This window comes from Notolabrus celidotus, chromosome 15 (assembly GCF_009762535.1).
Source record: "Notolabrus celidotus isolate fNotCel1 chromosome 15, fNotCel1.pri, whole genome shotgun sequence".
NCBI classification, from domain to species: domain Eukaryota; kingdom Metazoa; phylum Chordata; class Actinopteri; order Labriformes; family Labridae; genus Notolabrus; species Notolabrus celidotus.
Window position 1 is genome coordinate 5,868,503 of NC_048286.1, and position 16,118 is coordinate 5,884,620.

Here is a 16,118-nt window from a genome sequence, read left to right on the forward strand (position 1 = left end):
AACAGGAAGCTCTGTGATCGTTCCAAGGATGGAGTGTGTGTCTGAGTCAACAGTTGTTTGACGTTGTGTGTATTGTGAGAGTGAGTGCATGACAAGGTTAAGGCTGTCCATCTGTTTGTGAGTTTGCGTGTGTATGTGTGTTCTCTCAGATAAACAGATACGTTTGTAGGTCAGTGAATGTGTCAGTGAATACTTAATACTTTTGTTGAGGACTTTGTGAGTTTATACAAACTGGAGTGGCTCCATGTGTGTGTTAGTGATGACTTAGTATCTTGCAGACATGTGTTTGTGTTTGGAGATATCTGAGCCAACAGCTATAGTTTTTGTTGAGAGTGTGTGTGCTGGTAAACACTTGTGTAATTGGCTGACTGGTGTTGTTGGGTTGACCGGTGCGTGGGACCATAAACAGCTCTGAGCTGTGGGAAGCAGCCTCAATACCAACCTCACTACATATCCCAGGAGGCAATAGGACAAAAGTGCTCAACAGGAGCCCAATAAATAACTCAGAAACATCCTCTATGTTGTTAACCAGTTTAAAAACGTATTGCCTTTTTGCCACAGTTTCAACAGGCAGAGGTGTTTAGCTTAGCATAATAAATGGTTTTTTTTGTGTTGTACCCGACATAACTTTTTTCCTTACTTAAAGCATACTCACAATCCAATTAACATTATTTCGTAGGAAACATGGAAAACAATCTGATGTGGTTTTTCTTATGGGATTTACCCAAGTGTCAACGTCCAGTCTAAAAACTACAGTTCATCAAGCAGCAATAATAAAAATGTTTACAGCCTGGTTCAAAAAATGGTTTAGGTCTGAATAGCTCATTCAGTGTACGAGGGGTGAATTTTTTATAACTTGGTATTTTTGAGGGTATTAAACTTACAAGTTTTGCCCAAATAAGGGCATGGCTGACTTGATTGACAGACGGGCTACCCTGTAGCTGTTAGCATAAAGGCTAAAGGCCCGCCTCTGTACCTCACATTAGTTCGACAGACGTTTTGTTGAGTTCAGCATTTCCAATATGGCACCCGCCGACGATATCCCCAAAACAACACTTCAGGAACAGCAGCAACCTCCATCAGCGAGAATTGAAGCCAATGTGAAAGTGCTACAAACTGCAGTTCCTGGAGTGTCCACTTGAGGCTGGCTCCAGAAGTACCAGAAACCATATATACACAAATTCAAAGAAGACGATCTTTTACAGCAGAAAGAAACATGTTTACAGCCTGGTTCAAAAAACAAGTTTAGATCTGAATAGCTAATTTCTCTATCGACACACACTGTACGGGGTCCTGTACAGGGTCCTGTACGGGGTCGTATTTATTTATAACTCGTATTTTTGAAGATATTAAACTTACAAGTTTTGCCCATATAAGGGCATGGCTGACTTGATTGACAGACGGGCTACCCTGTAGCTGTTAGCGAAAGGCTAAAGGCCCACCTCTTTACCTCACACTAGCTCGACAGACGTTTTGTTGAGTTCAGCATGTCCAATATGGCACCCGCCGACGATATCCCCAAAACAACACTTCAGGAACAGATGGGTGACATCACTGATACTATGTCAGTCTATGGATTCACCAAACTTCTGTTTTCAGTACTTCAGAGACTTTTGTTTGTCTTACACCTCCAAAGCAGAACTTCTGATATGTTTTTATAGATTTTAAATATTCTAATATTTCCTCCTTAGGATTCATTTTTCCCTAGAGGGATACATTTTTACTCCATGACTTACTGATATTCTGAAAACGAGTATTGAGTTCAAATGACAATGAAAAAAATAAAGCCAAAAAATATGAATCCAAACAGTAACCAAAATTGAAAGTAGGAGCAAGAGTTCAAACAAGTATCAGAAGCTTCATTACAGCGTTTTAGAGATAAAGGGCAAATAAACTTCAAACACGGCTTCGCTCCAAGAATTATTGTTGAATTTTGGAGAGTCATGATGCCAACTGGCACCGTGAAGCCTCTCATGTTCACTACGGCGCTTTTGTCTTTTCATCTGCATTTCCACGTCTGCAGAGGTTCTGCGCTGAACAAAGCCAAGAGGCTGACATCAATCCATTGATGAATTTCAATCGAGCTCTCTGACTAATGAGCTTAATCACTTCTCCTTTGAGTCGGTGGGCCGAACAGGAGAAACTGGCAGAGACCCATCGAGTCCAGCGCCTCTAGTCTCCAACCGACATAAATCAGTGATTGAAAGCTACTCTCATTAAAAAAAAGAAAGAGTGAATCAAACTCCTTCTCTTCTGTGACAGACACTTCTCTTAAAACTTAATAAAATTCAGCTGATGAGATTCAGTGGCGTCAATTAAACAGGGTTAGAATTTATTGTGGAGACGGTTAAATTGGACGTAACTGGCAGGTGTGATTATGCCCCAGAGTTCCATTTCTTACTACAAATTCACATTCAGCATCTCATCCAGAAATCCAATTAGTAGTGAAATGACCTCCCTCACTTTCTGTGTGTGTGTGTGTCAATGTCTGTGTTTGTGTATGTATGTGTGAGACAGAGACAGAATGGGATATTTTGATGGCTGTTGTGTCAATCACTGCCAACTCGAAGGTCATTAGAATGAAAGCCAGACACCATCCAGACTGGAATTTTTTACTACTCATAAAGGGTGCTTATTAAAAATGTAGCTTCCTAAAATGAAACTTATTTATTAAGTCTTGAGTGAGTAAAACCAAAGCAGCAACCCACATCAGCGAGAATTGAAGCCAATGTGAAAGTGCTAAAAACTGCAGTTCCTGGAGTGTCCACTTGAGGCTGGCTCCAGAAGTACCAGAAACCATATACACACAAATTCAAAGAAGACAATCTTTTCCAGCAGAAATAAACATGTTTACAGCCTGGTTCAAAAAACAAGTTTAGGTCTAAATAGCTAATTTCTCTATCGACACACACTGTACAGGGTTGAATTTATTTATAACTCGTATTTTTGAAGATATTAAACTTACAAGTTTTGCCCATATAAGGGCATGGCTGGCTTTATTGACAGATGGGCTACCCTGTAGCTGTTAGCGAAAGGCTAAAGGCCCACCTCTTTATCTCACACTAGCTCGACAGACGTTTTGTTGAGTTCAGCATTTCCAATATGGCTCCCACCGAAAATTGGCTTAAAAACAGGGTTTCAGAAACAGATGGGTGACGTCCCAAATACTACGTCCATTTATTCTGACAATAATATCATGTTTTACTGTAATTATTTGACACAGAAGAAATGTTAAAAACCTAAGTTAACCTACGGTTGGTGTGGGGGGGGGGGGGGGTATATATAGTATGTGTTCATGTACTCTGATGTTTCTTTTGTTACTGTTGTTACTTGTTTGTTTGTTTTCTTATGTAAACGCCATTCTGAAATTTGACTGCACAATATTTTGCTCTTATCTCCTTTAAGAGGGCTTATTTTCATATTTTGCCTTATAATTTATACAATTGATTTTCTTGTATCTCCATTCTCTTTGTTTTCATAAAATGTATTTTTAAAAAAAGAGTACAATTGTTTTCTTTGACTGTTGAAAATAAGTGAATCAATGTTCCTTAAAGTCAATTTTTTAGCAAACTGATGGACTGATTGAAAGACTGTCAAGAAGTGTGAGAGCATGTTTGGTTTCCACTCTATATCTGTCTGAGTGTGTGCATTTGTTTGCCTCCTCTTATGGATACATGCAAAAAAGAGTTGCTTAATCCATATTGACAAACACCCTATGAAAGTCAGTTTCCTTCCAGCCTCACAGTAATTACAGGAGGAGAAGCCACTTGGTCAGCAAAATCTGCAGAGGTGGACGGTCTCTGCGTCACTTTTGATTTAGGAGGCAGCCGATAGAACCAATTAGCCACTTTGGCCGGGGATCAAACGGCTATCTGGGCCTGAAAAAAATGTCCTCCTGTCCAATTAACAGAATTTATAGACGAGGCGAAGGTACAGCTGGGCTGTGATAAGGTAATTTGTTTGGTTTGGTGTATTCTGCAGCTGTCTCTGACACTTGACACTAATGAGGACGGCAGATTTGTAATTTAAGGGAAATATAAGAAGAATTGAGTCACTGATTAATCATTCCTGAAGTACATGCTTTAGATCCTGATTGTATCTTCAGATAATCGTCCCTCTTTCCAGTTAAATGATCTCCTAATGGTCTTCAGTATCCTCGTTTCTACTCTTAGACTCAGGAGATGGGACTTACTGGTGCGCAGGGCGGAGGGTGTGACTTCGATCTCGCTGGCTGCCTGGTAGGGTTGGAAGGCCGAGGCCCCGCTGCCCGCGCTGAGGTCTGCGGCGAAGAGGTCGGGGCTCTGGGTCCCTGTGGAGCTGGCGCTGGTACCATCGCCTCCGTGATGGGGCTCCTGTTCTTCATACACGGCTATCAACTGTGAGGAAGAGGGGGAAAAGAGGGTTTGAGAAACATGTGGATCGTATGGAAAGTCAACATGCTCATGCTTCTGTATGCTCTTAAAAAGAAGATGTTTAATGCTGCTGTAAAAATGTGCATTTTCACATGAGCTCTAATGGGGATTCCTTCAGCATTTGGAGCCAGCCCCAAGTGGACACTAGAGGTGCATTTCGACCCAGTGTTCCGGGGTCTTTTAGCCCCCTACTTAACCCTGAACTAAAAGGTTCCTGTGCCCCCATTGTTGTCCGCGTTTCAACCGCGGGCTGAAGTCCTGGGTAGATTGTGCAAATCAGGCCAGTGATGTATGGAGACAATAAAAAGTGAATGCACTACACCACCAGACCAGTAGAGGGCAGTAAAACAAAGACAAATGCCATTCATCACAGATGACACCATAGAAGCAGACGGACAGGCAGGTATCATTATAAGCAACACAACAGTTAGCCTGTTAGCATGAAGAGACTCAGCTGGTCTGTTTTAGATGTTGCTATATTTCATCACAGATGGATTCACTGAATCAACACGTGAGAGGAGATAAGCGTGAGTAGCAAATACGTTTCAACACGGCTTTAAAATCCTTTTAACTCAAAAAGTCTTGGCAGAGATCGGACGGTGTTTTGGTTTAAATCGCAACCCTGTTAGCTGCCAACTTTCAGCCGGATGCATCCCTCATAAACGTCTTTAGACGATCATTAAATATCTGATGAGGATATTGAATCTTCAAACTCCCTCTGTGTTTCAACAGCTGTATTAACTCCACAAACACTGTTACGTTCGGCTGAAGGTCTCCAGTTTACAGGGTCAGAAGACTATTGTTACAAGCTGTTAAATCAAGAGAATCACAGCTTCTTCTTTTGAAAAGTACACACACATACAAAAAAGATAGAACAAATAAAAACTAATGAAAGAAAGAGAAATCAAGAGAATCACAGATGTGTGTGATGTTATTGTGGACAGCAGGTGGAATGAAAACACTGCGGTTAATCTACCAATCAGACACATTCAGCATTGTAGACCCTGCCCCACAGAAGTCCAGGGACCTTTGAAAAATACTACCCCCCCAAACAGGGGCTTTTTCGGGGGGGATATTATCTACCCCTGAACTAATTTAGACCCTGGTTCCTCCAGTCGAAACGCACGTAGTTCCAGGGTAAAGTTCCTGCTGTCAAAAAAGCGCCTTAGATGAACTGCAGTGTTTGCACTTGTCATTGGCTTTATTCATCAACACTGGAGGTTGACCACACCTGCCATCATAGCATGCATTATCCTATTGGTGTCCAAGTCTAAATATGTAGATGTGGTCCCCATTCTTCAAAATCTTTCCAATGAAAGCAACAAGAAGCAGCTGCACCGAGGTCAAACAGCTTAGAATATTCAGTCAAACAAATCCAAATCAATGCAGACCTGGGATATAGAGAAAAAATGTACAGTTTCAGTAAATCCTCCAGAAATGGTCTTGGCATCACTGAGGAGACATTACATGGTGGTCTCTTTCTGCTTGAATGCATCGGGACCGCACACAGTCCGACGGGATATGGGAGTGATTTAGACTCAATTTGACATCATGACACTGAGGTGCTCATTACGTCCAATCATATCCTCTCATCACTCAAAACGGCTCCACGTCTTTACCTTCAAAAGCTCCTCTCCCTCACAGATCTGATTAATTCCAGCCTCCACCGAGTCCCCTTTATTAGATTAAAGATGAGCTTCACGTGGTCCCCCTGTGACTCCCACAGGCCCACGTGTGTGTTCAGCTGGCTTCACTTAGCCGGGGAGAAAATGAAAAATCTATCCAACATTTGCCAGATCCAAAGTATGTGATCTAACCGTCCCTGGTGGTGAGGTTTGATAGAGGCCTGACAGTGTTAATGTTCCTCCTCTAAGTTCTACCCCCCCGACCCACAGAACCTAACCCACACTTGAAATCCAATGATACTCTGAACAGACGCTATCTTGAAACATGTTCCACATATCACTGAAGATCATCTGGATTTATTTAAGTGATCATGACCAAAGAAAAACCTAGAACGCCTGACAAAACACCCCGCGGCAAGGAGTAGCTGATCTGAAACACTCAGACAAAACATTTTCACTTCAGGAAATACAAAAGGAGGAAAAGATAAGACAGAAAAGTAAACTGAGTTTTTAAAGTCGCTGCCAAAAATTGCAAAAAAAAAATTCAAAGCTGAGATTGTTTAGTTTCATATTCCATCTTTTATCTTTGGTGTAGCTGTGCTGAGAGTTGAGAGCTGGATCTAAATTAAAGACAGGTCTATCAGATGATAGAATGACATTAAACTAACATAAACACACATGGTGCTTCCACCCATCAATCCAAAAGCAAGGTTCTGATCTATAACACTCCTGGGTCAATAAGGGTTCAGGACTATCATATGTGACTACCTCTAAGGGTCCACTAACATCATCATGTGCACTGGCAGCACCTGTTTCTCTACAAAACCAATGCAGTGTAGCGTTTGCAGCAGTAGTGGCTGGTGGAGTTTTCTCCAGGGGGGCTAATACCCGTCTTAAATTAATCCATGCTGGGTCAGATCCTGACATTTGAAAAGCAGAATAAAGCATTAGCCTCACTTCATGCAGTTAGCCAAGCATTGTTGCTAAACCAGGTCCTGGAAAAAGACTGAGTGTGTTGTCTCTCTCTGTCTTTGGACTGCTGATTAATTGTGATGTTCGGCTGATCAGGTCCACGCTCTTTCACGTGGAGCTTCTCCTGGTACATTCTCCTCTCGAAAGGTGATGTCTTAAGTGATTTCACTATATTATTTAATTTCTCTTTCTCCATTCTGCATCTCTGTCCGATCGTCTCCAACTCCCGCAGCTCGACCAGCTCGACCTGTCAATCAGACGCACTTTATGACAGACGGCTCGGCTGTGACGTTGGCCCCACAGTGGGAGGGTGGTGGTCTGTAAATCCAGCTGTATTCAGCTCTGGGCGCAGGGAAGGCCCAGACATGTAGGGCCCTATAATTTCCGCGTTCATGGAGTCGCAGAATTGGCCAATAAAAACTGAAACTACAGTTAAACGCGGAATATCGCGGAAATTGACTAAATGTGACTGAAATGCTGTCATCATGAGAAGAAGGAACGTTTGTCTGGGGAAATGTTTCCAGGGACCGCTCATTCGTGGCACCACCCGTGCATCTCCTCACAAACACTCATCCGCCCCCTTCCAAAATAAACAACATGTTGAAGCGGCCACCAGAAACACCGGTCTGCAAAGAAACTATGAAACTCATCTCTTACTCCAGAATACAGAGCTGAACAGCTCCAAAATGACTTCTATGTGTCAGGTGACATGCTTTTTTTGCAAATTCTGCTAACATACTGTTGACTGGAAACGTAAAAATATGTGTGATGACCACTTGTCGTCCAAAATCCATGTGAAAACCAGAGAAAAACACTGTGCTGCTAATGCTAGCCAGGCCAACCTGCACTTACAGACAAGTATTGCTGTCAGCGGATTCAAGAAGAAACTTTGTTGAGGATTTTCTTGCAATGTGTACAAAGGCTGACATCCCACTTGTTCACTGACACAAAAAGCACGTACACTATATAGTGGTAAAATAAGTGTAAAGGGTAAAAAACAGAATTCAAAAAAATTTTAATGGAAAAAAAAGAATTTTGAAAAAAATAAAACGGATTTCATAGGGCCCTAGAGATGGTCCTATCTCTTGTATTGATGAGGAGCTACTGCGCATGTACAACTTTTAACGAGAGTCTATGGCCAATGATTTTTTGCGCCCAGGGTGAAAACGAGTCCCTGAGTCCTGAGGAAATGCTACATTCAAATTCATGATAGTTTTCAGTGACTACCAAGCCTAGCTTTAAATATGTGTGCTGCAGAAATTACAGGCACACCACCTCACTCCCTGAGAGGATGGATGGAGTTTAATCTTAGCACAAAGCGTTCACTCACTGGATCATATCAGAACAGAATGGAAACAAACCATAACACTACACGATAGCCAACCCTGCTTCCATATGCTATACATGCTTTAAATGTTAGCATTTGGGATCTATATTATGAGTGTGTCTTTCTCAAACCTCATGTTAATGAACACTTTCTTTATAAGTTGAAAGCGGGCTGATCCAGAACACGAGATTTAGATTCACAGGCTAATGAGGCAACACCCAGAGCACGCTGTTAGCACAACCATCTCAATAACACACACAAACATGTCCACCATTAAACACATATACATATTTATATGTGAATATACGCCAGCATTGAAGCGCTCACATATACTTGCATTTAGAGGCACAGAGACACCCACACGATCCATTAAAAACACACACACACACATATAGCATTTAAACCCAGCTAACAGATTTCCAGCACATTAAACCTTCATTTAAGCCAGAGAGCTGGGGAGGTTTATAGCACGCTGGACGGGCTCCCTGGTGAGAGGAACAGGCTCTGCAGGGCACTCACACACACACACACACTCACACACTCACACACACACATACTCACAGACATCAAGACTCATTTTCCCCATTAGGGCTCCTTACACAAATGTGAACACATTTACTTCAAATTAGAGCTTGCATCAGCTCGAGGGTAATGTGTGCACACAGTAATGTGTGTATTAAAGGTCAAAGGGCAGGAGGGTGTGTGTGTGTGTGTGTGTGTGTGTGAATGAATGGGTATAAAAGATGTAGGGACAATATGCAAATGAAGGGACGGATAGGATGAAGAAAGGATGAAGAGATGAAGTAAATCAGATAGATGAAGCAGAAGTGTGTGCGTGTGCAAGTTTGAGTGCGTCTCACGGGAGGAGAGGTTGTGTGTCTGTGTTCGTGTTCTCTGCCTACATGTCGTCTATATAAAAACTTCCTGTGTGTTTCTGTCAGAGAGTCTCACACTCTTTCCTCATTAAAGCTCAGCTCAGCCAGAACCGCTGAGTCAGCAATCCCTGGCCTACTCCCTGTGGACACCACAGAAGAAGAAGCCCCCATGTGCTTTTATAGGCCATGTGTGTGTTATTACTGGTTCAGCTGCAGTGTGCACTGTGAATGTAGCAGGAGCCCAACATCTTTAGCTAATCTGATGCCTCTGGTAGGAAGAAATAATCAGTCATTGCTGCAAATTTCAAAATAAGAGCGCAAAATGTTAAAACTTTACATCTTGATTTGAGGGTTTCAGTTAATGGTACTGTCTCTGTATTCATGTGTGTTTGCACTTTGCTAATGGACCAAACATGACAAAAACACAACTCACACACCGGACAAATGAAGCATGTGTGTGTGTGTGTGTGGGATATGTTTGCGTGTGAACATGGAGCGGTTATGAGTGACAGCGGCTCCCTCAGGGCGTCTTGTCGTTTCTGGTGGATGTTTCGTTGAACCTTTTCTTGTCTGCGTGCGGTGAAACAGCCCCGAGTCAAAGATAATTGCTGAGGTTTGTTGACAAGCACAGCCCGGACCCTGCCACCTATCATCTCATACACACACTCACAAAAACACACGCACACACAAACACACACTCACTCACACACACAGAGGGGAAGGTGACATCCAATCAGCAGGGTCGCTGTACCCTGAGGAAAACATAGATTGTGTACAAAGGGAATTGGGTGTTGATTGGTTTGTGAAACAGTGTCAGTAAACCGCAGAAGGTTTCCACAACTTAAAATAGAGCACACCTTTGTTTGATCTGCAGGTTTATCTTTTGAGGTTCACCGCAGCAATTAACGTTTGAGTTATAAATAATGAACTCACTGAGAAATCACAAGATAAAGACGACATATAATGACAACAATGGTTACTGTCATCTTTCTAGCTGACATCTTTATACCTTTGAGCCAAACATGAGGCGTTCATGTCCCTAGTGATAATTAGAATACCATTCTTACACTGTAGATTGTGATTGGTTAAAACATCATCACTGTAATTAATTCTGAATAGTAAGAGCACAGCAGAGACAACAAGCTCACAAACATCATGTCAAATGAATTCACAGAAAAGAGGCATATTTATTATTCATTAGTTCATGATTTCTCCTCTTCCAGTTGACAATGTGGCAAAACGTAAGCTTCAGAAGACAATTAGAGGATATAAATGTTATAACCCTCAGTGTATTTAGAGAGCAAACCTAAGATTGGTGGTGAATGGCTGACCAGTCATCAGCAGAGAAATGACGAAAACAGGAGGAAATCTGTGCAAAGAGTGAAAGTGCGTGTTTGTGTTCTTTTTCAGGCAGTATCACTGGGAGGATTTTATCATTTTATTTCATATTTTTATAATTTCATGTTATATTTCTGAATTTTGATTGTTTAAATCTTTAATCTTTCGTAGTTTTTATTTTCCAACATTGTCTTATTTCCTTTTATTTGTCTTCATCACATTTATCTTTATTTGTCTTTTAGTTTCTTTCTCATTTGTAAAGCACCTTGTGACCCTGTTTTGAAAAAAGCTTTATAAATAAAGATTATTATTATCATTAATTTGTTCGAACATGACGTCATGAAGCAACAAAACACTACAAGATAGAGTGGGCATTGGAAATGTCACAGAGGACCTGATATAGATTCTGCTGTTATTTTCAGCATGTTATAAACACAGCAACAACAACAACAACAACAACAACAACAACAATAACAATAATAACAATAATATGAATAATAATAATAATAATATGAATAATAGCAATAATTATAATAATAATTATAATAACTATAATAATTATAATAATAATCATAATAATAATAGTAGTACTCATAACGCTGATGATAATAATAACAATAATGATAATATTATAATAATAAAAGTAATAATAATAATTGTATTAACCTTAACAATAATAATAGTTATGCCAATAATAATAATAATAATATTAATAATAATAATAATAATTACAGTATTGAATATAGTTATCATAGTAATAATAATAATACTTTCTTTATATAGCACTTTTCAATACAGGTAACAAAGTGCTTCAGAATGGGCAATAAAAGAAAATGGAAATGCAAAGCATACAATGAAGCAATGAAATTAATCTAAAAGCATACATACTTAGAAAATAGACCAACAAAATCAAAGTTAAAATTAAATAAATTCACAGAATAATAAAATGTTTCTTGAGTAATGAAATAAAACAAGAGACTGACTCTGCAAGTCTAATCCCCTCTGGCACCGTTGGTCTTCAGTCGAGACCTTGGAATGCTAACAGAAAAATGCTTATGTTTAGACTTTACCAGTAATTAAAATGTTACTCAATGTGATTTATAACAGTAAAGCGGGATAATCTTGGAGCTTTGGCATGAATGAAAATGTTAGGTTTAATGTTAATTCCACCACCAAGTAGGCTAATAGGATCACTGCTGCTATCAGAGTAGGTATAAGACTGATAAGTGCTCCTATCTTTGAATCTAAGGGATTATTCTATAGCTGCAAAATAAGTTATTTCTAAATCATGCATAATGTATAGTGAGCAGGTTGTTATGTGAAACAGAATCCCTTTAAGGTGAGACAAACCCCCGATTTATCCTTTACATACCATGCAGCCTAATTTGCCTCAATTGTTCTGCTGCTCTGATTGATGTATGTGAAATGGAGTACACCTATTCTCTCTGCATGACAAAAACAGTATACTTTTAACCTGAGCTTGTTTTGAAAGCTGGCAGCAGGAAGTTAGATAAGAACTGTGCGATGCAGGTTAATGTCCTACACGTCCGGAGCGTGCAAAGCTCCACGCTCACTTTTTTATCAACTTTCGCTCACTATCTTGCCCCCGAACTCCAGTCAAAAACAAGAGTAACAATAATTACAAAGTAAATCACAATGGAAAGTATGAGTCAGTCCACTTCTCAGCGGTCACTCGCAGCTCATAAATCATCATCTTAACTGCAGCCAGAACAATACGCTGGCAGCCGAGGCCACAGAGGGGGAACCAGAGGTCTCTCAAAGGGGAATTCATCCTTTCGGGGGGGGGGGGGTGAATTAAGCAAGGTACAGTCTGCCTGCTCTTGTTTCATCAGAAGTCCCTGCGATTATAAAGAGCAGGCGTCCAAGAATTACAGTGCCTTTAGTGCTGGCTTCCAACTAGAATATATAAATCTTTCTACAACCATCCATGGACTGTGTGATTTACTCCTGTGTCACTTACAATCAACGTCAGGTCATTACAGCTTCACACAGAACTATACCACACCAATACTCAGCACTTTCCCCGGAGTCCAGCTCCACATCGTGTTCTTTGGTTTGATTTATTGAATCAGAATCTATCATCAATGAGGGCTGACACAGAAATGAAAGAGAGCACGGGAGATTATTTCAACATATAGGGGGGGATTGGTTCATCATACACTGTGGAGACTCAGAAGAGACGAGTGGGAAGGCTGGCCTCACATGACTGATGTCTGTTTTATCTGAAATGTGATCCTGTTATTGACAGAAGTATTTTTCAGTTTGAGTCAGTTGTCAATCCGTTTGCATATAACATTATATTACACTGCAAAAAAGGGTAGCTTATATGGATGAAAAAACTTCATTCAAGGTGAAAATGTCATGTCATTTAGCAGACGCTTTTATCCAAAGCAACGTACATACGAGACTAGAAATCTTAAAATGAGATTGTTAAATCTAGAAATAAGCAGGCTCTAAAAAGTATTAAAAAGGGTGGAAATAAGTAGAATATGCTGATCTTTAGCTCAAACTACTTGAAAACAAACTTTCTACAGCACAGTTATATGTGAAATAAACTGAATGTAAGTAAGAAAATCTAATTTATTTATTTTGTATACTTAATTTGAGCAAATTAAGCTCTGGGGACAAGAAAAACACCAATTTAAGGAAAAAATGATTCACAATTAGAAAACTATGATTACACTGTTTCTTGATATAAGCTGGCTAATCTTAAAATAAACCCTAATCCATCTTAAAACTAAAACTAAAATCTTTAAACCAGTTCCTATTCTTAGAATATTCCTCTTAAATGTTTCTACAGAAACCACAACAGCAAGCTGGATTACTGACAACACTTAAAACATGTCAGGATTAACAACATATAACATCAAGAACACTATTATTAATGGCTCAGGGTTGATGCATACTTGAAGACATTTAAAACAGTCTTTAGAGCCAAACCAAAACAAATATATGATAAGATACAAGCTGAACTGTGTCTTGAATATATGCCTGTATGTGTTATTCTTAAATCAAGCAACTTGAAGTTGTTACTCAATCTTGAAACAAGTTTGATTTTGATGAGACTTTAGGTGAGACAACCAATGTAGCTTATTTTAACAGTCATTCATTCAATTTAAGATTCCCAGACTAATTGAGACAAAAAAAATACATGTTCATAATCAATTTAAGATTCAACCATACATACAAATTTTTAAAAAAAAAAGGTAATCAATCTAAGAATTAAAATCTTGGCAAGTGCCGAATTATTTATATGAGTGTCGTCCATGGAACTAGTTTTGGTTTTTAAGTGTGGAGCTCCAACTGATTGTTAATTTTCTCCATCTTTAACAGCTAACATGTCCCATATGTTTAAATGTAAGACCCATTCAAACATAACGACTGCTTTCTTTTTGTTTTTTCAATGCCTACCATCATCAACTTTTGAACAGTGATCATTTATAATATCATCTCTTATTTAGTTGAAAGACTTCAGTCAACAAAGTCTGGATCTTTAGCTATCAGAGAAACAAGCTAGGGTTAGCGTTAGCAAAAGAGCTTTAGAGAGACACAGGAATGTATCTTTTTATCCCCTTGTTTTTCTGTTATTCATTCATTCATTCATTAGCCCCGCTGACACAGATGGAAAGAAGTAAAGATGGGAGGAAGACATGCAGCAGAGGGCTAGGAGCTGAAGCAGCAACGAGGACGATAGCCTCTGTACTAAGGGCAAGCATGGAAACCACAAAGCCAAACCAGCATATCAGTCAGTGTGTTTGTTTGTTTATTGGCGAGGTGGAGATCTCTGGGATTAACTCATCTCCTGGGAAAAACTACAGTGGACTAGAATACAACAAACAAGCTTAGAAGCTCGACAACAGCAGAGCTAACGCTAGCAGCAGCTCAGCTCACATCAAGTCCACTGAAATGCTTACATTTTTTTTCCTTTTTCTTTTTTTTGAAGAGGTGAATACCTCTGAAAGAAACATATAAATAAGTTAAAACTTATTGACAGTGAATATAAGTAGAGCAAAAAAAGCAGCACTAACGATGTCAGCAGCTCAGACTGCATACCCCCTGTGTTCACTGAAATATAGACAGTTTGTTTTTTGAAGAAGAGAAGTCCTCTGAAGAATAGCTCATCTTCAGGTTAAAAGCTCTTAGATAGTAAGCACCAATTCATTTATAAAAAGAAAAAACAACAAGCTGAGCAGCTTGACAATAGAGCTGATGCTAGCAGCAACTTAGCTTGCAGCCCTCTCTGCCATTCTATCAGCTCCACAATGTTTGGCTTGTGTTTAAAACATGTGCGCCCTCAATGGCCATTTCTGAGAAGTCAGGTCTTGTGGGATTATTTGAATTGACAGCTTAAAAAGGGGGCACCATATCAGAGTGTTATTGATTTGGTTTGAGCTTTTGCAAAGACAATGCCTTGAACCTTGAACCAGTTTCATCAGCAGACAGTCTGTAATGTGTTTAGTTTTTTGCAAACAAATGTGACCCTGCTTCTGGAAACTGAAATCCTCCAGACCTGGCATGATCCAAGTTTAGTCCATGAGAAGGCAAACAAAAAAAAATCAAAGCTGTAAGCAAAAGAAGAGCAGTAACCACTTCACTTTGGCCTACACTGATGTGAAATCCAAAACATGATGTCCCAACTCCACTCTCAGATCCCAAAAAAATTGCAGCCGAGAGCCTTTTCTTTGGTAACACACTCCAGGAACAGGGGAGAAAGTGTGAGGTTGCAGCAAGCCTTTTCCCAAAAGTGACAGCCATCAGAACCCTCAACATCAGACCTCCGCAGCCCCAAAACCTCAGAGTGCAGACAGCCAGTGACATATGTTACACCCAGGTCAGCATACCAAAGCGCTTATGAGACGAGCTCAGTTTCAAAATGTCGAGCACTGCAGGGAAAAAATGAACCGCTATAAAATTCAATAATGTTTTTTAAAGGATGGAGGGTAACTTTAAACTTTAGATGACAACATGATCAGACTTCTGTCAACAAGATTCCTGACATTTTACAGTTTTTAAAGAAACTTCAGATCGCTTTTGTTTTCCTGCCAACAACCTCAACACTTTGAGAAGTGGAGTTTTTACGTGAATTGAAATCTGCCCCTGGAGGTGAAACACCGGTGCAATGTGACTGCTGACAGGTTGATTAGGTAAAGAGAGAAATAAGCTGTGAGTGATATCTCTATTTGAAAATCCAAACAGAGCAGTGAGAGCTGTGAAGAAAGTTATGAATGCGTAGTTTCCGCTCGACGAGTGCGAAACACACGAGGGCTGTGAAAGCTATTCATCAAGGGCGCGGAGGGAGAGTTTCTCCTCTTTCAAACATCCACTTTGATTTGTTACCTGAGAGGTTACACGGAGGCTTTCATCATTCTCACATGAATTGCAGCTCAGACAACTCTACAGGCGATGTTGTACAATAACATGTATTGATTCCACCTCATGTATTTTATTAAAGAGGGTCATTTTAATGTTTCAACAAATTTAAAGTGAAAAGGCTGCGCTAATGTATGATGTTTCAGAGATGTTCAAACAAACATGGCTCCCTTCAGCG

At 40.0% G+C, this 16,118-nt stretch overlaps 1 protein-coding gene across 4 annotated transcripts in view; it reads right to left on the minus strand.

Annotated features, from left to right (window-relative positions):
* Window positions 1-16,118, minus strand: part of pard3ab (par-3 family cell polarity regulator alpha, b) — a 372,199-nt gene that overhangs the window by 224,590 nt on the left and 131,491 nt on the right. For all 4 annotated transcript variants that reach the window (XM_034702113.1, XM_034702112.1, XM_034702111.1 and 1 more), the window contains exon 3: window positions 4,193-4,376. In XM_034702113.1, the coding sequence (XP_034558004.1) occupies window positions 4,193-4,376 (184 nt within the window). The remainder of the gene's footprint in view (window positions 1-4,192; window positions 4,377-16,118) is intronic.